The 25,773-nt window shown below is 40.8% G+C and overlaps 1 protein-coding gene across 2 annotated transcripts; it reads right to left on the reverse strand.

Moving 5' to 3' along the window:
* Positions 1-5,296: 5,296 nt before the first annotated feature.
* On the reverse strand, positions 5,297-23,801 carry LOC140199483 (SOSS complex subunit B2-like). Of its 2 annotated transcripts, none has more exons than XM_072261651.1 (6): positions 23,093-23,801; positions 22,616-22,754; positions 16,924-16,995; positions 12,673-12,757; positions 12,449-12,515; positions 5,297-6,440 (listed from the first exon to the last, which is right to left on the reverse strand). In XM_072261651.1, exons 1-6 carry the CDS (start codon positions 23,181-23,183, stop codon positions 6,397-6,399), a joined length of 498 nt encoding a protein of 165 aa, XP_072117752.1. In that variant the 5' UTR covers positions 23,184-23,801; the 3' UTR covers positions 5,297-6,396. The 2 variants fall into 2 exon arrangements, with proteins under 2 accessions (XP_072117752.1, XP_072117750.1); XM_072261649.1 differs by lacking the exon at positions 5,297-6,440 and adding an exon at positions 9,503-9,866.
* Positions 23,802-25,773: the final 1,972 nt, after the last annotated feature.

The following is a 25,773-nucleotide window of genomic DNA, read 5'->3' on the forward strand; positions in this document are numbered from 1 at the left end:
GGTGAGGCACAGAAAGAGAGAATCTGAATTTACCAACGACTACCTTTATTATTTAAATATATAAGTACAGGAATTCTTACACTAAGTACCTTGCGTGCACTCCCAGTAAGTTTTCCTGATTCTCATGGATAGTCAAAGAATAGCAAAGGTATTACCCAGGAAAAGGAGTCTACGCTGGCCAGGCACTCCTCATTGTCCCGATTCACTCACTATGTGTTTCACGCAGGGTTGCTCACACTTGTATCTGTAATGGTTATTCTTCGAAGTTACCACTGCCAGCACACATGAAGCATCCATTTTTATATCCATTTCTTATCAATTCAAATATCGCATTCCAGGGTCATTGGCCACAGGTCATGCATCTGACTTTTAACACCTTGTTATTGGCTCTACTCCAAGCCAGCAGCCATTTATTGCCCTCTTCCCAGCAAGTGATAGTCGATAATTTATGGTTCTTTGTTGTCAATCAGGAACCAGCTCTCAACACTCCAGACAGGCACCCCAATATTCACAAACCTGCATGTTATATCCAACAAAAGAACATCTCACAAGTAACTTATTTGGCAATTATCTCCAGTCCAGCAGATTACCCGGAGCATCATTGTATCTTGTTTAAAACATTGATCAAGCCAAGCACTTCAAGTTCACAAAAAGGCGAACAGAGTAGCTTCACAAAATGGCAGCCTCCACTCCCAAGCATACAGCAAGAACAAAGGCAATTAGTCTGCCTGCTTCCACTGTCCTTGATTCATTCGAATTCACTGATTTGTAGACTGTCATTTTTTTCTGGCCAACACTTCCTTCTTAAAGAGTGGAGTGATATTTGCAATTTTCTAGTCCTCAGGGACCATGCCAAAATCAAATGATTCTTGAAGGATCATGACCAATGCATCCATTATCTTTCCAGCAACCTTTCTCAGGACTCTGGGATGTCCATCTGGACCAGGTGACTTATCCACCTTAAGACCTATAATAATACCTGTAATACTGATACATCCCATTTTAGTTTCTTCCTCTCAAATTGCAGGGAGAATTCTATCATATTGTGGTCATTGCCTCTTAAAGGTTCCTTAATCTCCCTAATCAATATCCAGTGCAGAATTGCCTTCTCCCTAGTGAGCTCAACCACAAGTTGCTCTAAAAAGCTATTTCATAGGCATTCTACAAATTTCTTCCCTTGGAATCCAGCACCAACCTAATTTCCCCAATCTCCCTGCATACTAAAATCCCCCAGACTATCATAACATTTCCCTTTTTGCATGACTTTTCTATCTCTCATTGTAATTTGTTTCCCACATCATCTGCACTGTTGAGGGGCCTGTAAATGATCTCCTATTGGGTTATTTTTACTCATGCATTCTCTAAACTCTGTCCACAAGGATTCTACATCTTCTGATCCTATGTCACTTCTTTTAAGGATTTGATTTCATTTTTTTTACACAAATAAAGCCACCCCACCTTCTCTGCCTACCCGCCTGTCATTTTGATACAATGTGTATTCTTGCATGTTAAGCTCCCAGTTGTGATCTTTCATCCACGGCTCAATAGTACCCTCAATGTCACACCTGCCAATTTCTAACTGTGTTACAAGATCATCTACCTTATTTCATTTACTACACACATTCAGTACAACACCTTCAGTCCTATATTTACCATCCATTTCAATTTTTTCTCCATGTTGCCTGAAGTTAAATTCTTATCCATTTTAAACTTTTTGTGTTATTCTTTATTCTGGAAACCTCTGTAATCTCTCTTGCACTCTCCTTCCCTTTTTTTATTTTGTTAGGGAGTATTCTGGAGTTATGTGAATATAGCAGATATTAATCCAAGCAAGAGCCAGTCTTCAGTTCTTATTGTAACTGTAAATAAACTCAGGAAACTTGCAATTAGTCTTCAATTTTTATTTTAAATTGCAAGCAGTAAGCTGATGTTAAAAGCCCACAGACAAAGAGTTGTGGTTTCCATGAGACGTTTGTTTATGCATTAGGCTAATGTTAAGACAATGGTGTTGCGTTACTTGGCCTGCATCAAACCAGGCAACGTGGCTGAGTTATTTGCACCATTGTGACTTGAGTACAAGCTAGCAAACCAGACAGATGTTGTCTCTTAGCATATTAAACATGGTCAGAGGTATAGACAATCAATAGTTTGTGTACTCAGAGAAAACCCTAACATTAATTTTGGGTGTCTTGTTCTCTGTCATCAGAAGTTTTTAGAATATTTCCATTGATTAGTTTTTTCCCAAAGGCATTTGGACCTTCAGGGGTATCTTATCAATTACAATGTTCTTCCAGTATGTATCTCAAAGGAACCATTTGTCAACCCAAAGTATTGAAGCAAGCAATGGCATTATAACTATTGAAATTGTATTAAATCACTTCTTGTTACTTTCAATCTTAGTGGTAAAAGATGTGCTATACTTTTGGGTTCATGAGTCTCTACCAATAGTGCCTCCATGACAATGCCTGCTTGTTGTGATGACTAAAGACTACTAAAACACCAGTTTCAGTGTCTCTCCAGTGACTTTGATCACAGTCATAACTTTATCCATAATGGGATAAAGTTGAGCTTCCCCCAACTATTTGTTTAAAGCCCTATCCACAGTTCTAGTTATGTGATTTGCCAGGACTCTGCTCCCAGCATGGTTCAGGTGGAGCTCATCCCATCGGAACAGTTCCTACCTTCCCTAACACTAGTGCCAATATCTCACGAATTCAAACCCACTTCAGCATTGACCCATATCCCTCTAAGTGTTTCCTATTCATGTACCTGTCTAAGTGTCCTTGAACTGTTATTTATCCACCTCCTTAAGTACTTTCTCTGGCAGCTCAGTCCATATAAGCTCCTGCCTCTGGGTGGAAAAGTTGCCCCTCAGGTTCCTATTAAATTTTACCCCTCTCACCTTAAACCTATGTCACCTTGTTCCTGTTTCCCCAACCCTGGTCATGAACAGAAAGACAGTGGTTCCCAATGCTGACTCTGGGTGTCGATGCTTATCGTCTCACTCCAGTCACCACTACCCTCGACTTTCTGACCCTTAACCAGCTTTGTACTAATGGTGCTCCTTGAAACAAGGAAGGAAGTGACAGGAGACACCATTTTGGTCTTCCCCACTATTTCAAAGGCTCACTACTATGTTTTTATTTAATTGTAGCGTTCTAAGCAGAAAAGAATATCTACTGTTCTTAGGAATCATGCTGAAGTATCATTCAAACCAGAATCTAAATCTAACCAAGCCAATGTACTGTGTTTCATGGCTTACAAACCAAGCTAAACTGAAATGCTATGTGTGCATGCTGAGAGGGTGGTAACTAATGGGATTTAGAAACAGAACCATAGCATAGATCCAATGTATATTCCTTTAAGGTGTGCCCCATATATAATAAATGAAGACATTAAATATAATGTGACGCAAAGCATCTCGAGAGGAGTAAAGACCGGGGTTTACAATGTACCCCTGGAAGACTTAATGTCCAAGGATCTCTGAAGACATTATTGCTGGAAGATAAAGTGGTTAAGAATCCACATGCGATTCTTGCCTTCATTAGCTAGGGCATAAAATATAAGGATAGCTGTATTATGGTTTATAAAGTGTTCTCTAGACCATAACCGGAGTATTGTGGACAGCTCTGCTTACTACACTATCTGCAGGTTGTGGTGACACAACCAAAGTAGTGAAGAAGCCAAGTTGAGACATCGAATACAAAAGTTGGGAGTTACAGCTGTTTGGGATATTGGTAAGGCTGCACAAGTATTACGGGCTCTTCTGGTTAGCATATTATAGGAAATGATTAGGCTAGAGAGAGTGCAGAAAAGATTCACAAGGATGTTGCTGGGACCAGAAGCCTTGAGTTATGAGGAGACTGGCCCTGGAGTGAAGGAAATCAAGGGTAACCTTATAGCAGTTTGTAAAATCATGAGGGGCATATATAAATCGGATGCTCACAGTCTTTTTCTCAGGGAAGAGGAGTCTAAAGCTAGAGGTTTGAGGTGAGATAGGAAAGGTTTAACGGGAACATTGGGAGCAAGTCTTTCCCAGAGAGTGATGGGTACATAGAACAGGCTGACAGGTAGAGGTGGGTCAGATAACAACATTTAAAAGATATTTGGACAGGTTTGTGGATAGGAAAGGTTTAGGGATGAGGGCCAGCTCAGAGGTCAACATGAACGAGTTGAACCGAAGGCCTGTTCCCCTGCTGTACGGCTCAATAATCAGACAACTTTATTTCATTTTGTTTAAGAATAATGGAAGTGAAAAACACCACTTTCTTTTGTTGCTTGAAAGCACGAGGACTAAAGCCTACGTTTTCAAACACGAACTCTGTGAAAGAAAATTTTTCAAATATAAAATGCTGTGGATGGTGGAATTTGTTTTTTTTTTAAACCTAAACAAAAACAGAAAACGGTGGAAATGCCAGTCCTGGCGCATCTCCGTTTCGGGTTGCGGATCTTTCATCAAAACTGGACCCCTAACGATCGCTGAAGGCTTTGAAGAAAAGTTTCCAGTTCTGATGAGTAGTCTTCAGCCCGAAACGATAGAATTTGTATCTCTTGCCACAGACAGTCTGGCTTTATTTCCGGGCGTTTCCAGCATCCAACAGCGCCCAGTTAACCTGGGAAGAGTGGAAAGTTAACTGCAAAACTTTCAGATAGTTGTCATTGCTATCAATACACCGCGGGTTGATATATCAATATTGTTACTGGACCCGGCGGCTGCAACTCTTCCCAGCATAAACTTAGTGTTAATGTTCCATTTCCTGCACATCATTACTGTTTTAATAACTGTCGTACTCAGCTGTCAAAAGTCCTGAATTGAAATGGAATCATTCAGTTGCAAGGCAAAGTATTTGGTGGCGTTCTGCCCTCTGGTGATGTGTAACACATCAGCCGCATTGCACTGACTGTAACTCAATCCCCATCCCTTGCATTAGGCACGCTGGGAGAAATGTCGTATTTCACTTATCGCATAGGAAGTTATTAAGAGAACCCGAAATAGGAAAACGGATAGGTTTGACTCCGGCCCGGAAAGGTTAACGTGGCGCGCGCCCTTCTGGTTCTTTACGTTGATGTGAAACCCGTATTGAATGTGTGTGCAGATCAAAATTCGGTTCCATCCAAAGTGCCTATTGAGAAAGCAAAACACACACACACAGCTGGAGGAACTCAGCAGGCCAGGCAACACAATGGAAAAGAGTAAGCAGTCGACGTTTCGGGCCGAGACCCTTCATCAGGGCTGGAGTTGGATTCCTGAAGAAGAGTCTCGGCTTGAAATGTTGACTGTTTACTCTTTTCCATAGATGCTGCCTGGCCTGATGAGTTCCTCCAGCATTTTCTGTGTGTTGCTTTGGATTTCCAGCACTTACTCGCGTTTGTACTTATTGAAAATATTGAACCTATTAAGCGAAAAGGCCTGATACGCTTGCCAACGTGTACAGCTGAGTAGCAGGTTAACACACCGTTAGCCGAGACAAATCCGGTGCCCAATAAATGAGGTTTGATTCCTTTACACTGTAATTTTATACCCCTTTCTTAACTCCGTATCATTTAACCTTTACCTGATTAAGACACTTGTAAATAGATCTCAGTGAATTCGTTTCCATTGATGAAGCATTCATTACGCTCGAACCAAAATGCTATTTCAGAAACGGGCCTGTTTTGTCAAATCGGAGCTAACGATCCAGCCCCTTAAATACGAGTTCACTGAAGTCACCTAGAACATATGTCCAGTAAAATGCAGTCACACGTCAGTAAAGGACGAGAAGAAAAATGAAGACCATCTCTTTCGTTGGTTTAGAACGCCCTCCTAGGGTGCCTACGGGTCTCTTAGCGCACATTGAATAAAATGCCTAACGTCAGCAAAAATGAACATCTGGCCTGTAAAGACTCGCAGTTTATATCATTGTTCTTTGTCCTTTCCTCATTACAACTTCACCGGACAACTCCCTGCTCCTCCAATTCTGATCCCTGAAAGTGGGAAACTGGCCTTCAGCTCCATCGCTACTCATCTGTGGAATATGCTCCGCACCCAGCGGCCTCGGCGCTCTCCCTTTGATATGCGCATTAATCTTTTCCCATGATATATATCATCTGCCCCACCACCCCCTTCAGCCGCATTTTGACTCGTAGCATGGCGGGGCATTCTCTATCACAAAGGCTCTCCAGTAATGCAAGTGTGCGTGTGTATAAAGGTCGTGTCTGACAAAATAATGTTAGTATGTGGAATGTAAAAACATATTGCCACTATAAGGGAGCATGAACAGGCAATAGAATCATCAGCCTTGAGTTCAGCTTCTCACATCTTGGACACCGGGTTGAAAAGTTGTACTCTAGGTTAAGAATGATGGCGCACCGTGCCTGCCGGTCGATCTAATGTTTTGGATGAACTGTGCCTCGCGTTTAAGGGATAACGGTCTCTAGTAATTTCATAATAGCACGTCCAACTGCAAAGAAGAAAAACACAGGTTAAATATTCCAGAAGGAAACAAAAGGCGACAGTAAACAGTTGTATTGATGGACAAGCAGTGAGAATTACGTGCAGTGTGGCTCCTGCTTTCGAAGTTACTGGGACTGCAATATCATTTGCAGTAAGTCATACTTGGACCACAAGGTGATTTCTGCGATTACCTCGGCTGGGAGAACTAACAAATGCTGAGAAATGTTACTCTGAGCCAAAGTTGCTGCATATATTGTGCACGAAGGGAGAGGTATTTATCGTTTGGGGAATTGGGCGGGGGGTATGGTAGTGAGCTGGTGAAGTGATTATATCGTATATCCTCGCAAGTATATTCCTTCCCCACGAATTCACCAACTTCAAAAGAGATGCCTACCACAAAGTGCTCAGTAGGCCAGACAGCATCTATGGAAAAGAGTAAATAAATGACATTTAGGGCCGAGAGCCTTCATCAGTCCTGATGAAGTCTCAGCCAAAACATCGACCGTACACTCTTCCTGCCCTGCCGAGTTCCTCGAGCATTTTGTGTGCATGACTTTGATTTCTCGTGTTTGGGCCCTACACAAAGTTTTTTCTCACACAAACCCAAAAATCTACAAAGTGGAAGAAGGGTTTTCATTGTAGAAGATAAAGGATCTTAATGTTTCAATTTATGCTATGGCCAAGTGTCTTCAACATTTAGTATTGTTTTCCTAATTCATAACATCATCCAGGACACCCTATCCGACTCACAGGTTATTAGCTGCCACAATATACCGATGCATCTACTCAAAGCAAATTATTCACAAGATCAATACTAAGTAAATGCAACCGGTCTCCAATCCCGCTCGAAATATTATGCAAGAGAGCAGTCGCTGAGGTTAGAGCTGTAATGTGTTCCAAGGACAAGCCAAAGCACGCACTCACCTGCCTAACAGATGATAACAACCCATTTTGGGTATGAAAATCAGCTTAAACATAAAGATTGGATTCAGCAGCAGAGCCCCGCAGGTTGTGATGAGAGTCCCACGCACCCTTGTTTTTACTACTTTATACACCCTCACATTGATGTAATATGAAGGTGTAAAAGTGTACAGGCTAAGCTAAAAGTTCCCGAGATCGTTCCGTTGCACATGGCATAGTAATTAACATTTTATTTTACAGCATTTAATTCAATTTAACTTCTAGGAGACGTTGTTTCTGATGAGATACAGGGGCTTGGTTTGGTGCCCATTCAGTAGACAGCAGACTTCAGCTAAGACAGGAATGCTCTCAACACTGATCGCAGAGCAACGGGCAAAACCTATCTGTAACTGGACGAAGAACCAGTCGGCTGCTGGCAGTGCTTGGTAACTTACCGGAGTGAGGCACCGACTACAGCAATCAGCTGAAAATAGAAAAACAAATCTATTTCCCCCAACTCCTACAAAAACTAATTTGATAACCCCAAATTGAATGATCACAATTCAGGTACTTGGAATGATTTCCTTAAAACTACTTTTGGCATAATATACTATTTAGAACGAGACAGGTACCAACATTGAAACCTACTTGGCAAGCAGCTAAGTTTTTTTTTAAATTCTTGGGGCTTGAATTTTGATTCCTGGCTACTATATTTATGGCAAATATTCATATTGTTCTATTCAGAGTATGGTATACTAAAATGGCTAAATTTAAGCGAGATCCATTATTCCAATTTCAACTTCACTAGATTTTCCATGTTCCACAGAAGCTTATTTATTCCAGCTGTCCTTTTGCTAGATTTATTATTTGGTATCAATGAGCTAAGAGCTTGCCCATCTTAATTTAATAAAAATAACAAGCAAATTGCACTTTATGGTGCCTAAGTGCCTCTGCAGAGGAAGGCAGATTTTAGTAAAGTGTGCCTCTCAGTAGTAGCGCTTCTCGCCCAATGTAGTCACAGTTGTATTGTGGGCAAGAGAAGCTGGGGTGCATTCAAGCTTTCAGACAATGACAACATTGGTTGACTGAAATTCTAGTCAGATTGTCCTAGTCTTCAATTGGTGCTCTACATTCAGCAGGCAGGAGCTTTAATCTAACTTAAAGATGACTGCTCTCAGAATGCCATTCATTGTGTAGTACCAATAGTGTCAGCTTACAAACGTGTAAAGCACGGTTTGAACATTTCACATTCAAATGAATCTTTCTATAAGATATATTGAACTGAAAGCAGTTTTGAACTCCACTGGATAAATCACGAGTTCTCTCAACTATTTTTTTTCTGCTTTGTGTACAAAGACTGGCACTTTATATAAACATATACAGTTGATTTGTGTAACACCACTTACACACATCAAGCAGAAACATTTATTGCACAAATATTTATATGTCCTTGCTGTAGGCAGATCTAAATGTCAGTCTGCATCAGTGTATTTTCATGTATTGCAGGTATGCGACATCCAGCTTTTGTTCTGATCTACAGCTGGCTACTTTCAAAGAGTACTGGTATTTTCATTTTGTTACCCTAACCCCTGGTATATTAGGGGCTTATGTTAGGGGACACTGCTAGACTTGAGCCATGTTGTACTTGTGTTAGACATTCCTCATTTCATTGTATAGGCTATTCAATTAAGCCTGGCTGGATGTACCTTCTAATCATTATGCTTTCTTCTGGCACAAGTCACCGTGTGGACAAGTTCAGGGTCATTCACTTCCTTCTCCAAGGGATACAAGCTGTATCATGATCTTGCCCCACTGGCAACAAAGACTAGATTAAACCCCAACTCTTCAAATCTGCATAGTCCAATGCCAAGCAAATTTCCACTGTCACCTGTCAATGACATAGCAACCTGAGGGAGTAAATCTTTAGTATAAATTTAATACTTACATTCAAGATTCAATCCATCAACACTGCTGATCACAGCACAGGTGAAATACCCTTCGCTGCACACTATCGTAATTTAATTGCATTTTATTGATATTTTAAACCTAAAATTCACTTTTCTCCCCTTGCTGCTCTCAACATAAGCACCTCTACTTTTGCAACTCATTTCCAGACCGTAAAAGCTATGAAGTCCTGTGCAGCTCCAATACTGCAAGACACTTCAGTAGTTAAGGAGTCAGATGTTTTACAGTTCAAACCCCCACCTCAAACGATGGAGAGTTAAAACAAACACACAAACAAGTTATATAAAAAATAAAAGTGCATCAAGTGGCTTCAAGTAGGGTGCAGAACTGAACAAGGTGGTATATACATATAGCACAGGTCATCTTTTAAATGCTCTGCGTGGGTCTCTTCCATTGCTAACAGTGGCGACAGTTGCAGATCCTTGAGCTAGAGTCATCTGTGGTTGAACTACTGGTCCCCGTCCATTGTTTCTTCCAGCACCTGCAAAGTTAGGGTTCTGTTGCTGCTGGTGGCAATTGCTTGATGGGAGATGCCCCCCCAGCAATGGCGCACTTTGTGGGCCATTTCCTAAACAAATGATTGAAACCTTTGACATTAATGTTTTTCTACATCAGGCAAAAACACTGCAGATTAAACCATTCAAGTAACATTCAGATTTACCAGCATACAAAATAGTATTGCATTCAGCTTGGTCACAGCCACACCGATTAACTCTTACAATGAAGTGCAAAACACATGACCAGTTTAACATTAAGTTATGAAGTAACAGCAGAAAAAGTGGTCACACATTTGAAGAATAGCCTACCACATTTAACCAAATGAAATGTGGTATAAAACTAACATCACACAGTTTAAAATAAATAACCTGTCATAGCTCACCTGCTTTGAATTACATAAATTGGCAAGCAGAAAACCCAAGACTTACAAGGATTTTCCTAAAAAGGCCAGCGATTCATTAGCATTTATTGTTCCCAGCACAGACAACCTGAATATTGGTTTGGTGTGCAATGTTTACAATGAGTATTGTGAGGGGTCCCTAAATGCAAGTATACATTCAATTTTTCCACACAGCCAATACTGTCAGCTTCAACCTAACAAGTTTTCAGGCATGATTTCTGCTTAGTTTAAAAGGGATGCAGTGCTAGGACTAATTTTGCTTCCCAACTTTGATTTACAAGAAGTTGTTGTGCTTTTGCTCACTTCCCACCTTTCTGCAACAGAAAGCACAAAGATTGTTCAACTCTCTCTACCTTGGCATTTTCAAAAATGATCAATATGGCTATTTGCATCAAGCATCATTTGCTTAACTCCCTCAAAAAAGTGAGGAAAAAAACTTAATTGAAGTATCAGGTTACAGTCCTCAAACTATGGAGCAGTGAATTCTGACCACAGACTCCCAAGATTCAATTGGGTGGAACTAATGAGACCTTTAAGAATTCAGCCAACATTACCATGCAACAAAAAAATGATAGAATTTCCAGTTATTCCTGCTGTGATTTTGGCAGAAACCTAAGAGAAACTGTTTGCCTTTGAGCTTCCTGCAAGGTTTACAGTAGGAGCCTGGAACAACTCCGGAGCTCTAGCATTCAGCATTTAACTGCATTCTGGAGGCAGGAGTTGCAAAGGGGAAAAGAACAAGGTTTTGTATACTGGTTTTCACAATGTCCCAAATTCTTCTACAAACTAATCAAATACTTAGGTAGTAATGTAGGAAATGCACTAATATACTTATAGATATAGGAACATGCATCAAATTTCCACATGATATAGCAACAATTTCCTCTTTGCTTAATGAAACAGGAAACCATTCAATCATTCTCCTTCCCTTTTATTTCCCACATCATTGCAACTTATTTCCACCACTGACCCTCTGATTTACCACCTACATTAAGGGATAATTTATAGCACCAAATTGATAGACAAGAACAGTATTGAGAAATGAGGGCAAATCAGAGCACATCTAGCAGAATCCCAGCCTATCACAGGGAAAACATGCAAACTTCACAGAAACTGTACCCAAGGACAGGATTGATACTTGGTTCCAGGACTTGAGATGATGGTACTAAATGCTGCAGTGCCAAGTCACCTTTCAACCAGCCTACCTTCTCCCATTGCACAACAGTTTGCTTAAAATCATTTCCGAACACAATGGACCAAATCAGCCATAACTTCTGGATAGGATCTCTCTAACTGCAAAGAATCTATCAGAGAAAAAGTTAACTATTCTTTAATAACTAAACCTATGAATTGTAAAATATGGTCTTCAAAGTGCATTGAACAATTCTTGCAGTTCGTAGCATTTCTCAGTGCTCCAAATCATAATCCTTTAATAAAGTTTTCTGTCTACACTACTTCTTCAACCAATCATTACTCCATTCACCAGATGCACATTCTCCTTAATTACATTAGTTCTGAACACCCCTCTAACCTTCACAGTTGTGAGGAAAAGATCTTTGATTTCTCTTCACAATTGATTTCCTCATTCCTGGCAAACATCCACATTCCTTGAAGACCTTTAGATGTGATTCCAAGAACTGTGAACAGTTCTCTAGCTGAGATTTATCAAACTTTTGAATTTAACATATAGCATATGCTTTGCATGTAGTGACAAATGTATTACTCTCAACCCCCAATACAAAGATTCCGACTTATTCAGACAAAATTGGCCTTAAAACATATTATGGCAGTTGCTATATTTCTGAGAGAACTAATTTTGGCCTAGACATGTCTTCTTTCATCCAAAACCAGTGATTTTAGCCATGTTCTTGTACCCACAGTAGAGTTTATAAAGCCCTCGAGTTCTGAGAATCCAAGTTAAAATAGATGAAGTTTTTAAGCCAATAATTTCTAATTATTAAAATTGAATCATGCAGGTCTCAATTCAGAAAAGAATGCTTTCAATATTGACAGGGAACAAAACAGGTATTATAATACAGCAGACAGAAGATAAGTTTTTTTTAAAAAAGAAAAAGCCACATTAAAAAGTATATTTTGTTTAGCCAAGATGGATGTTTTGGGCAAAAATACTTTAGTGCAAGTGTCCAGATTTCCTGTATGAATGATCTCATATAGTGGATACAGCTCCCAAATGACATTGCAAGCACTAGTCAATGATAGGGAAACAAGATTTTTCAGTATTACCAGCTTACCTGTTTGCATTTGTCCATTTGTAGCCAGCTGACTAGGAGCAGAATTGTTTCTATGTTCACTTTGTGCCTTAATAAAACAGTTAAATATGAAATGAAAGGGTAGAACCACATGGTTAATGAGGAATAAAAAACCTCCATAGCAAAATAAATTGATCCTTGATTGAATTAAATAAGTTCAGATCATGACAATAGAACATGCCATCAGCTATCCCAACAACACTTACAACTTTGTTTGTTTGGTTCATCTGGTTCAGGTAATCTGGATTAGGTTCACTAAAGTTGGGTACTTCTGAATATACCATACAAAACCTGACAGCAAAGAGAAAATATTAACATGTTACACACGACTTGCTTGAATACACCATATTCACCTTTAAGTGTTATTGCATAATCAGGGAAGTGCAAGGGACTGCAAAACCACTACCAGCCCAGAGTCTCATCTGGGTTACAAAAGCAGCTACTTATCCACTCTATACTCAGGTTGGGCATATTCTCTGCAATATAGCCAGATACATATAATATGCACAGTGGCATGCAAAAGTTTGGGCACCCCAGTCAAAATTTCTGTTAAAGTGAGTAGTTCAGTGAGTAGAAGATGAACTGCTCTCCAAAAGCCACAAAGTTAAAGATGAAACATTCTTTTCAACATTTTAAGCAAGATTAGTGTATTATTTTTGTTTTGTACAATTTTAGAGTGGGGGGAAAAAAAGGAAAGGAGCACCATGCAAAAGTTTGGGTACCCCAAGAGATTTGAGCTCTCATAACTTTTACCAAGGTCTCAGACCTTAAATAGCTTGTTAGGGCTATGGTTTGTTCACAATCATCGTTGGGAAAGGCCAGGTGATGCAAATTTCAAAACTTCATAAATACCCTGACTCCCCAAACCTTGTCCCAACAATCAGCAGCCATGGGCTCCTCTAAGCAGCTGCCTTGCACTCTGAAAATTAAAATAATTGATGCCCACAAAGCAGGAAAAGGCTATGAGAAGATAGCAAAGCGTTTTCAGGTCGCCATTTCCTCAGTTCGTAATGTAATTAAGAAATGGCAGTTAAAAGGAATGGTGAAGGTCAAATTAGTCTGGATGACCAAGAAAACTTTCCGAGAGAACTGCTTGCAGGATTGCTAGAAAGGCAAATCAAAACACCCATTTGACTGCAAAAGACTTTCAGGAAGATTTAGCAGACTCTGGAGTGGTGGTGCACTGTTCTACTGTGCAGCGACACCTGCACAAATATGTCCTCCAGGGAAGAGTCATCAGAAGAAAACCTTTCCTGCGTCCTCACCACAAAATACAGCATCAGAAGTTTGCAAAGGAACAGCTAAACAAGCTTGATGCATTTTGGAAACAAGTCCTGAAGACTGATGAAGTTAAAAAAGAACTTTTTGGCTGCAATGAGCAAAGGTATGTTTGGAGAAAAAAGGGTGCAGAATTTCATGAAAAGAACATCTCTCCAACTGTTAAGCACAGGGGTGGATCGATCATGTTTTGGGCTTGTGTTGCAGCCAGTAGCACGGGGAACATTTCACTGATAGAGGGAAGAATGAATTCAATTTAATACCAGCAAATTCTGGAAGCAAACATCACACCGTCAGTAAAAAAGATGAAGACGAAAAGATGATGGCTTCTACAACAGGATAATTATCCTAAACACACCTCAAAATCCACAATGGACTACCTCAAGAGGCTCAAACTGAAGGTTTTGTCATGGCCCTCACAGTCCCTCGACCTAAACGTCATCAAAAATCTGTGGATAGACCTCAAAAGAGCAGTGCATGCAAGACAGCCCAAGGATCTCAGAACTACAAGCCTTTTGCAAGGATGAATGGGCAAAAATCCCCCAAACAAGATCTGAGCTGGCTGCAAAAAGTGTTTACAGGCTATGATACTTGCCAAAGGGGCTGTTACTACTACTGCCATGCAGGGTGCCCAAACTTTTGCTTCAGGCCCTTTTCCTTTTTTGCTATTTTGAAACTGTAAAACAGTGTTCCCCAACCACCGTGCCGCGAGCACGTGCTATCGGGCCGCGCGGAAACAAAATGGTCTGGCGATAGAAAATGATATGAGTCAGCTGCACCTTTCCTCAATCCCTGTCACGCACTGTTGAACTTGACCACCACCACCAACCACCACCCCCCCCCACCGTCGGCCGGTCTGCAAGAATATCGCCAATATTAAACCAGTTCGCGGTGTGCAAAAGGCTGGGGACCGCTGCTGTAAAAGATGGAAATAAAAAAGTAACACACATAAAAAGTTGCTGGTGAACGCAGGCCAGGCAGCATCTCTAGGACGAGGTAAAGTCGACATTTCGGGCCGAAACCCTTCGTCAGGAAAAAAGCAATCTTGCTTAAAATATTAAAGAAATGTGTCATCTTTAACTTTATGCCTTTTGGAAATCAGGTCATCTTTTACTCGCTTAGCTATTCACAGTAACAGAAATTTTGACCAGGGGTCCCCAAACTTTTGCATACCACTGTTTGTCTCTGTCCACTTCTCATTTGCTCCCCTAGTACCATGACTAACTCCTCTCACCCCACGCTAATTAGCAAGAAGGTACATGCAAATAGAAATGCCTGTATTTTATAACCATGTTATATTAAATGCAGAAGCATTGCTCAAAACGTTTCCTTTCACGCCTAGGCCAGTTCTCCCACTTCCAAAATTTGTTCACTGGAGAAAAATGAATGAAACCATATTCCCTTTGAAAGCCAAGGCTAAGTCATTGGGTATATTTAAAGCAGAGGTTGAAAGTTTGTTAGTCAGGGAGTCAAAGGTTATGGGGAAAAGATGGGGTTGAGAGGGCTAATAAATCAGCCATGAAGGCATGGTGGAGCAGACTCGATGGATCAAATGGCCAAATTCAGCTCCTATGTCTGTCTGTCTCATCAATCAAGAGCTCTTGGTCGCTCCAGAGAACTAACAACCTGTAATGTCATCCTGACACCACCTGGGGGCAGGATGAGCAACTCTAGATTAGCAATGTATTACACACATCCACCAGCAGATGATGCACTTTTTTTAAAAAAATCAGCCACAAACTTAAGAATTAGTTAGAACTGAAAACAAAATTGGAATTAGTGTCAAGAATCAACGTTTATGGCCTCTGCTTTTTTTCTTAAATTAATATCTCTAGAGTTGGTTGGAAAAGCCACAATTCCTAAATTTCCAGATGACAAGATGTCGGTAGGAAGCAACACACTCATATTGCTGGAGGAACTCAGCAGGTCAGACAGCATCTATGCAAAAACTGTCGACATTTCAGACCATGACCCTTCTTCAGGTTTTATCCTGAAATGCTGTTTATTCATTTCCATAAATTGCAGCAGATGAAATGGGCTGGTGGAAGTTGATGGAGAAATGTGAACTGGTGCATTTTGGCAGGAAGTATGACAAGAAACCATACTGGATGCTTTTCTAAAGGGGAAGAAGGACCTAGAGTTTAGGGTGCACAAGTCACTGGAAGTGACAAGGCCAGTTGATAGTGATTCATATGCAGGGAAGTCATGTTGAACCTTTATAAAGCTGTCACCCAACCTTAGCTGAAGTATTATACTCAATTCTGTTGCATAATTATAGGAAATGACATGCCAAGTATTTGGATAAAGTCTCGAAGTGATTAATAAAGAACCTCTGGGATGACTGACTAGTTACAGGGGCAGAGTGGGGAGGCAGAAAGTCTGAGGTGAAACCTGAGAAGATTGTAATATGATAAACCACCTGCAGAGAGGACAGTGGGGAAACAGTCCCTGTTGGCAGACAGGTAGAGCAACTAGGGGTCAGAGATGGAAAGAAGTGCGACTGGGATCTGGAATGCTTGGTCTACAGTCCTGGTGGGTTCTGTGGAGGCTTCAGGAGGGAATTGGCAAGATACATGGGGTGTCATATCCAAGGAGGGGGATAAAAACTAAGGTTGCTGAGAAGGAGCCAGGGTGAGGAGGTGTGGAACTAGCATTCCGTCATGCAGGGGCTGAATGGTCCCGCTCCATGCGGAAATTATTCTGTTATTCTACACTTTGTGCTACCTGGGATGTTAATGATACACATTCAAACCCCTGCTCATGGCTGATATATTAATAGATCCCAGTTCATTGCTTAGAACATTTAAAGTGAAATCTCACAGGAAATAAACCAGCGATCAAGCTCATTTCTTCCTGTGTATACAGTACAAAATCACAGCAACCCTCAATAGGAGGGCTGTGGGCACAGATGCACTAAAACATCCCTTAAAAGTATCATTCTCTCATCTCGCATTATTTCTTCTTTTGTGAATGACTCCACATCTATTAGAATGTGACCTCACAGGAACCATGCATCTTCTGACATTTTGCCCAAGTGGTTATTACACAGGTCATAATTATGCTATTAAATTGGGTTGCATCACAGGACTGATACTCTTCTCATTATTTTCAAGAGTGCACTGGAGTAATGCTCCCAAAACCATTTCCCTTGAAGTTCCATGTCACGTCATAATACTTACTCTCCAATTTTTTGAAGATCGCCTCCTCTCCCTGTATATAGCGTCAGGCAATTTTTCCACATTGAAGCATAACTGCAAAAGGTCAATGACTTAATTATGATTCTGAAGTAAATAAAATGATTGATGTTTCTTGAAAAGGGTGTATGCAGGTTAAATACAGAAATTATCCTGTTGGTTTAAAGGCACCGAAATGAGGTATTTTTACCTTTCTGCACATGAATAATATAAACATGCTGTTGCGTTATGCTGACACATGATGGGAAGATGGTCTACTCCAAAGGTTCTAACCAACCAAAGCAACCTCACAGGACAGGACTCAGCATGCATTCCTGAGCATCGCCTCAGAATATAACTTAAAGTCATTTAACTACAACACTCAACATGCTTATTTTTGCAAGGGGGGTAGGAAGTCTTAACCTCACCACATACAGGTGATGGTTAACAGCAACATCTGCTTTTTACTCAAGAAGAATTTGCCTTTTGCATTGTGGCTAAACAGTGCATCTTTAACAGGAAAGCAATTTACAATCAATACACTCCCCACCCCTAATTATGAATTCTCTAGCTGTAGACAATGTAGCCTTATTTTGGTAAGTGCACAGATCAGCCTACCTATTAGAGATTTTATTTTAATATTCCATTTTCAAACCTACATGTAAGATTATAAGCCTGCTTAGGCATTTTAAGCACTTTTCCCGTCTTTTGAACTGTGCTCCCCATGAAGCAATATAAATGTAAGGGATTAAAAACACCCACTTACAACAACTTACTGAAGGAACCACTCAAAACTACCACGGGCAGTCAACAGGGTAACAAAGGTGAGGAGAATAATACAGGTGCTGGCATCAGGGAACATTATTTTTGATATCTATTATGGTAAAAAGGTAAAAAAAAACTAGAACCGCAAAACAGAATACCTAATGAGACAGATTAAATGAAAAATAAACATCTGAGGGGAAAACGGATGAAGGATTAGAGTAAACAAATTAGATTAATTTGAGCCACATTCCATGCTGCATTTCTATGAAATCTCCCTTTATACTCCTCCCTTCAGAAAGTGTTTTGACAACAGTCTGAGAGCACCCTTCAGCCTTTCATACGTGGAGTTGCATCACCAGACAATTCAATCACAAGGGTCAAATCAAGTCCTGTCTTGTACCCAATTAGACACACACCTACATACCTTTAAGTCTGACGTTCCAAGCAAGTCCCATATTTCAAAACAGAATATTTAAATTAAATTTGCCTTTGTCTTTTACCTCTTCAGTTTTAGAGAGAGTCAAACTAGGGAAGTTAATGCCACTTAATTTCAGAGGAGTCAAGAATATTTTTGTACTATATATGGTAGTCTTGCTCTGTGCCAGAATTAGAGTAAACTGCCAAATAGTTAAACTGCTTGATTTAGAACTCAAAGCCAGCCCATACTGGGAACAAATGACGCAAATCACATTCACACCCAAAGATTGTTAAATGCAACAAAATTAGGTTATTGCAGTACTATGGTTACCTTAGCAGACTAGTATCCAGAAGGCCTGGACTGTTGATCCACAGACACACTCAAGCCTCACCATGGCAGGGGACAAGAAAAATCCTAGCATCCACAATAGTTACCACAAATCCCGTGAATTGATGCAAAAAAAAAACACATTCAGGTTTACTAAAAACTTCAGGGAAATAAAGCCAGGCATCCTCAGCTGCCTAATCCATCTGTGACCCAAAGTCCCTGTAATGGGGTTAATTATTATGATTTAGCAAGCCTCCCAATTCAAAAACAATTAAGCAATCTGCCAGCTTGGCATCAACTCCTGCATCCTGGAAATGAACAAAAACATTACAGAGTCCAAAACAAACTGCAAATAAATGTACTAATCGGGAATTTGGTTCTTGTTGCACACATTGCCTTAGATATTATCATTCGAGTCTCTCCCTCCCCTCTCCTCCCAGAGTTAATCTACCCACAATTAGGCCATAAACTTTGAAAGATGCACACAAACCCACAGTTCAAATCCGCAGCTGACTATTCACTAACATGGTTGTTGGCAACAAATTCAATTAGATTCTTCTCCCACCCTCCTCCACATCTTTCCCCGCAAGGGAACACCCATTTTCTTCGAAAATTTAACTAATATTAAACTCCATATCAAACGAAAATCAACTACGCCGGACTTAAGTCAAAATAAGCCTTCTTCACCATTTTATTATGCATAGAAACTGGGGGGGGGTGCGAGCTGTCAGAAGTGCATTTGAGACAAATGTGTCAAATTGCAAGAGGAAACAATATGACTGCAATACTATGCAGAAAAGTACACCACACTCTCAACAAATGACGTGAGGCAGAATCACATCCTGCTTTATGGTAAGACTGGCTTCCCCTTCACTCTGACCAAGAGTGAAACATCAAACTGCAGATTGGTTACAGGGAAACATTGCATTTGGCAAGCTTTCAGATGAGAAATACCAACAAGAAAGCCCCTTTTCCTGAAAAATCTGGAGTGAACAGTAAATATATTGGCACTAGAACAGTGGAAATAGTCGATGGTCTAATCTGACCAATTGAGGCATCTTATTCATGAAAGGGAAGGATAAACCTCCAATCACAAGAAACAGGCTATGAACGCAAAAAATTTACTGACACAAGGGCAGACACGGGTCCATCAGCACACCCTGCTTAACAGTGATGCTTTAAATCAAAATAAACACCTCATCTGAAAACTCTGCGACTTGAGGAGCAAATTGGTGAAGGGCATAGAAGGACAGTTAACAAACTAGCAATGCTTTTCAAATGAAAACACCTAGATCCCACCGTCAACTCCAAAACACTACTTTTAGATAAAATTTACTTAAAGATTCTATTTAGAAAGCTCTCTCAGAAGTGATAGCTGCTGCCTTCCACCTTTATGCTCAGTTTTATCTACTTTAGGCTTGAGAAGCATGCTGTTGTATTCTGATGCTGAAATTAAACAAGTCTGAACAGGTATCCTGACAAATCAGTCTTAAACGCGCTTGCAACTTTAAATGGAAATAAACTGTAAGTAGCCACATGCAGTGCTGGAAATAAACTGCAGTGCAGATCAACTTCTGGAAATAAAATGCCTCTGCACCTTCATTTAGTAATGGAATGTCCGCCTGTATATTCAGATTCTAGTTTGATTGGAAATGTATTCGATGGAACCAAACAAGATTCATATTTCAACATCTACTCATTCGGGACAGGTTCTACTTCAATTTGTTTAAACAATAAACCCACAGAAATAAATGTGCTGTAATTAGCAGAAAAATCCCTGTAACAGGACAAACAATCTCTTCCACTCAACATGGACATGCCCCATTTGAAAGAAATGCTTTGTTAGCATTCTCAAATTAGATTTGCTTTGAGTTATAGGAATAGTTGATTCAGTAGCCTAGTGTAATAATCTTTCACTTCTAGATCCTGGACTTGAATTGAAGTCAATGGTCAACTGAAAGTCTCCTCTTTGCTACAAATGGGAAATGAGTTTGCATTCTCAACAAACTGAGCAGTTCTACAAACTGAGAAAGTAGGGGGCAAGTAGATGCGTTTTACACAAAACTGAACACAGGAGCTGTAGTCTGTTTTAAGGACATTCTGAATATCCATCATTCTAAGGTTTCCTTTCTTGCAGGGCACTGTAAGATGATTATAGGAAGTGAAAACGGACAAAAATTTAGAGGAACCAGAAGGGAGGATTTTAGAAGGTGCAGAGCAGCTCAAGAATTCAGAATGAAGATTGCCCAGCTCGGGTAAAGAAACAAACAACTAGATCAGTTACAGGAGGCAGCACATGTTGACATACAACTGGATGAGGCTGGAGAAAAACTGGATTGTTTCTATCTAGGCAAGAGAAGTTCTAGTCCAACCAAGATTTGATGAAAGTCTATTATGTATCAATATGGAAATTAAGGGTCTAGATCCTGTTAGGAAAATGGGTAAGGCACTCTGATTGATATGCAATTTGACTAATGAAATCAGGGCCAGGTGAACCATGAATCATCTTTTGACAAGCCCTAATATTGCATTCAATTCAGTCTGCCAGCTTGTATTACTGCAAGAACCTATTGCAGGCATCTTGAGTTGGTACATACCAACCAAGAAAAAGTTACTGATACTGACAATGTCTCAGACACAAACAAGCTTCATTCATTGTAAGTTTTAACTCTGCGTTCCTCTCTTGTTCTGATTTAATACATTCTCTAGTTTCCAATTAATTCCAATTGGTTATTTGTTTCCCTCAAGACTGAAGACCCTCCTTTGCACATGCTTCATAACAGGACAACCTGTTTTTTGCACTATTCTCTGATCCACAGCTGAAGAACATCTGCAGATGTCCCATACCAGCAAGATTTGGGATACTGAGTCAAAGTCATTCATGGGGAAGTTCTATATCAGCATACAGTTAGAACCTATTTCCAAGGACAACATACATATGGGAAGCGGACTTGTGGCACAGCTGGAGGTGATCACACAATGGTAAGTGTCATCACTGAAGGAACCCCAACCATGTTGGGATGAACTTTTTTTTAAAAAAAAATAGGCTTGTGATGTCAAATTAGACAATGTCGGTCACACATCAGATACTAGACCCGAAACTAAACCAAAATGGACTAGTACAGTATTCATGGGGGTAGATGGTGTGTTCTAAAGACCTTGAGATGTGACCATCTCTAGCAATGCAAACATTAATCAACCCCAACAGTAATGGTGTGGAGCCCCTTCACTGAAACACTGGCAAAGGCACTCAGTACAAACTGGTAGATCATTCAATAGTTTACTGACAATGACAATGAAAGAATAACAGCACATTTTCATGTGTGAGGGAATTGAAGGGGAAAAGGAGTTTGGGGATGCAAATGGAAGCCAACAAGAACTTGAAGATCTTATAGGGAACTACCGCTCAGCAATATCATTCAGTGAGCAAATGAACGAAGAAACTAGTTGACTAAACTCATCCCATGGCATTAGTACAAATCACCCTCAAAATTAGGAGCCAGAGGCTCACATTGATCCACAACTGAGTGACTCTGATCAGTCTGCTAATACTCATGTGATTCTTGGAATCAGTTACAGAAAAAGACAAGGGTAACAAAATTGGCCGGCGTGGCCCTGCTCAATGTTATCAGCAACCTCGCCTCTAAATTAAAGTACTACCAGCAACAACAGTACAATGAGTTATCAGGTGGCCAAATTCCAACCATTTTCTTTAGTTTTTTTAAAAAACATCTGGGCCATTCTAACCCAGAATTTTGCATGATTTGTGTCACTAAGAGGCATTACCTCACTATTTTATTTTTATATTTTTGCACTACTTATTTAACTATTTAATATATATATACTTAGTGTAATTAGTCTATTATGTATTGTAATGCACTGCTGCAAAGACGATTTTACGACATATGCCGTTAATATTAAACCTGATTCTGATTATTACCCATTATTAATCTGACACCATCCCACTCCACCCTGATGAACCAGCACCACTTTTTTCCCCCCAGAGGGGCAGGATTTATCAATGATCATGTTGCCATTTAAAATATAACTGCACTTTTTGCAGTTTTCCCAAGGTTGCCAGTGCGGTTCACCCTCCTCGTAAGCCAGTTTATTTTGTAATTCACATAATTGGTAGATATTACTCAGGTTCATATTATGCCAGCAGCCCGCTGACCATTTTCGACGTACCCTCTTGTCAAGCGAATGATATCCCCGGGCTGTATTAGACCTCCAACCTCATCCCAAACTGAAATAGTGATGCTGCCAGTTTTATCGGCTACTTTGCACGACCTCACTTCATGTCCATCTTTAGTTTTGGTAACTCGACCTGCATGGAGTAAATAAAAACAAACTATAATTAGTTCCAGCAGCGCACATTGATAAATCTGCAGAGAAGTGGATACACTTAACTGCACCAGAAGTAAAACTCACAATTAAAGAAAATCGGAGGTGTCGCTTTCACAAGAAACTGACCTGAGCCTCACTAGCACTTCAAAAGAGGACTTCTAAACTGCTTGGGTCACTTCCCAGTGACTTTAAAAATACCCTCCATGACCATGGTGTTTTGGGTCTTTAAAGAAACTTCTTTATATTATTTTTCTCATTATTCAAAACGATTAAAATAACTTACTCTTGTTTCAGGGCTGGAGCCCCTACCTAACTTACCTATTTCCAGAACAATAAAGACGACATTTAAATTTTTCATTCCTGGCTTAATGTCTTTTACAAATGCGTATGTGTCGTTGGCCATGCTCATGGTGCTTAGGAGGATTTTCGGACAGATACCGCAAAACAAAGCATCACTCGGGAGAAGGAAGATAAAGCGGGCGCGGGCGCCCGGCAAGCTGGCTGAAGCCCCGGCTCACTGAGCAGCTAAGGCACCGGTGGCGGTGGCTGCAATTGCCTCGCTTCTCCCAGCAAACAGAGAAACTAAACTTCCGCAGATTAAAAGTCCCTTTTGGTGACACTTCCACTTAATGTTCCCCCCTTGACTCTCAACCTAGCGAGTTCCGAAACAAAAAAAAGCAAATCAGTCAGAGATTTGTATTTTTAAAAGCGAACCCTAAAGCTCTCGCTGCATTTTTCTCTTCCCCCATTAACTCCCACGCTAAGATTTTATTTTGTTGCAGTGATGAAGCAAACTCTCGCCCGCAAATATAGGGATGTATTGTACACTTCAAAAACTCTCCTCCGTACTGTCAGCAACTTATTTTTAATTAACTGGTTAGCATGGGCAACAAATCTCCGTGGTCAGAATTAGAATCGGGGGATTATTGAGTGCCCGGCTCCTGCTGGCCACTGCCTTTTAAAAAAAATTCTGCCTGCTGATCCGCTACAGTTCGACCTTCCCCGCTCACACAAAAGCCCACACTACGCAAACAAGTGCTCTTCACGCCTTTTATAAGCCCCTGCGCCCATTTGCGACCGTGGCGCAACGTGCTTCCTCCCCCTGGCGCTGTGACGTCTCCAACCTCGGGAAAAGGCGAAGTGAACAATCTCATTAAAACTATTTATACTACCGCGGCCTCCGCTGAACCGGCGTCGTTTTGCGTGCGGGTGTGTATTTTGCTGAAGAAATAAAATCGCCTTTGGAAATGAATGGTATGTCTCGCCCCCCCCCCCAAAGCGGAATAGAATTGTATCAAGAGCCGCTCCCCACGTGGAGGGAAAGGAGGCCGCTGATTGGCGGCTGTGTGTCCGGATGTTCGGAGATGGATTCCAGGGACATTGGGTGGTGTCCTGGGCCGGAAACGCACCCGTTTGGAGACACGTGGCCTCCTCTGGGTAGATGTCTCCAGTGTCCGGGGGTTGCCCCGTCGGGAGCTGCGGCTTCTGTTGTGCGGGTGGAAAGGGCGCATTTTCACTGGCTAGAGGCATAATTAGACAGCGAGCCAGACAAAGGCGTTCTATGCACCGTCATCAGAAAAGATCCACTGGTGACTTTCACTCTTTTTTAAATAAATCTTTTGCCCGGGTCGTTAGGTTCCATAATAATGAATAGCAAATTTGGGAAGTTGCCCGTTTATAGACTAATACAGCGCGGAAACAGGGGTTTAGGCCCAACTCGCCCATGTTAACAGAGGTCCCAACCTAAGGTAGTCCCATTAACCTGCGTTTTACCCATATCGCTCTAAAGCTGTACTATACATGTAGATTTTACCCATATCGCTCTAAAGCTGTACTATACATGCAAATGGATTTAAAATCTTGTTTCTGTATCTCCCTCTAGAAGTTCCCTCTATTTACAACACTACCCCTTCCTCCCCCCCCCCCTGGCGTGAGTAAGAAGTTGCCCCTCACGTCCCTTTTAAATCTTTCCCCTCTCACCTTAAACATGTCCTCTGGTTTTTGGTTCCCTCTTCCTTGGAGGTTGGGGGGTGGGGGTGGAAGAGAAACGAGAGCTTGATCTAAACAAGCTCGAGCAGCGTCTCAAAGGACGAGAGGGAGCAGTGAATAGGAAGGCTGAGACAATGCAGAATTTAAGACCAGCTTGTTCATTGCAAAAAGACCAAATCCTACAGACTCGAGGAATTCTGCAGATGCTGGAAATTCAAGCAACACACATCAAAGTTGCTGGTGAAATCCTGCAGACTGTTGATTTTGTTTATAGCTGTTGAAATTTACTAATTTCCTTTCTCCAGTATTCTTATCCCTAAGTCTTGGCTAAGTTTTCTTCCTGCCTCTACCAGATGACTACCCTGTAAATATTTTACAGAACTTAGGACAATGATCCAGACGTACTGTTGGGTCACTAGCATTTGACCTGGAGATTTGTGGGTTTATGCAGCCCTAGAGAGAACAGGCTAGGAGATATAGGCTTCAGACTTACTTTGGGCATACTAGAAGGTAGGTTCCTCAGCTGTTGGGCATTGCCATCCAATCTCAAGTATTTTTATTATCAGAGTACATGTATGCCACCACATACAACCCTGAGATTCATTTTTCTGCCGGCATAGTCAGCATATCTATAGAATTAGAATTATAACAGGATTAATGAAAGATCAGTTTGTAGAAGACAAACTGTAAATGAAAATATAAATAAATAGCAATAAATAATGAGAACATTAATTCGTAAGATAAACAGTCCTTAAAGTGACATGATTGGTTATAGGAACATCTCAATGGATAAGTGAGTAGTTATCCCCTTTTATTCAGGAACCTGAAGATTGAGGGATAGTAACTTCTTGAAAATGGTGGTGCAAGCTTCTTGTACCTTCTATCTGATGGCAGCAGTGAGAAAAAGATCATGGCCTGGGTGATGAGGATCTCTGATGAGATGATGAGGATCTGATGAAGCCTAGAATCTCACACCATGACTACCTTAGAAAGAGCTCTGGAAGCAGTGT

The sequence above is a fragment of the Mobula birostris genome, chromosome 6 (assembly GCF_030028105.1).
Source record: "Mobula birostris isolate sMobBir1 chromosome 6, sMobBir1.hap1, whole genome shotgun sequence".
Classification (NCBI taxonomy): Eukaryota; Metazoa; Chordata; class Chondrichthyes; order Myliobatiformes; family Myliobatidae; genus Mobula; species Mobula birostris.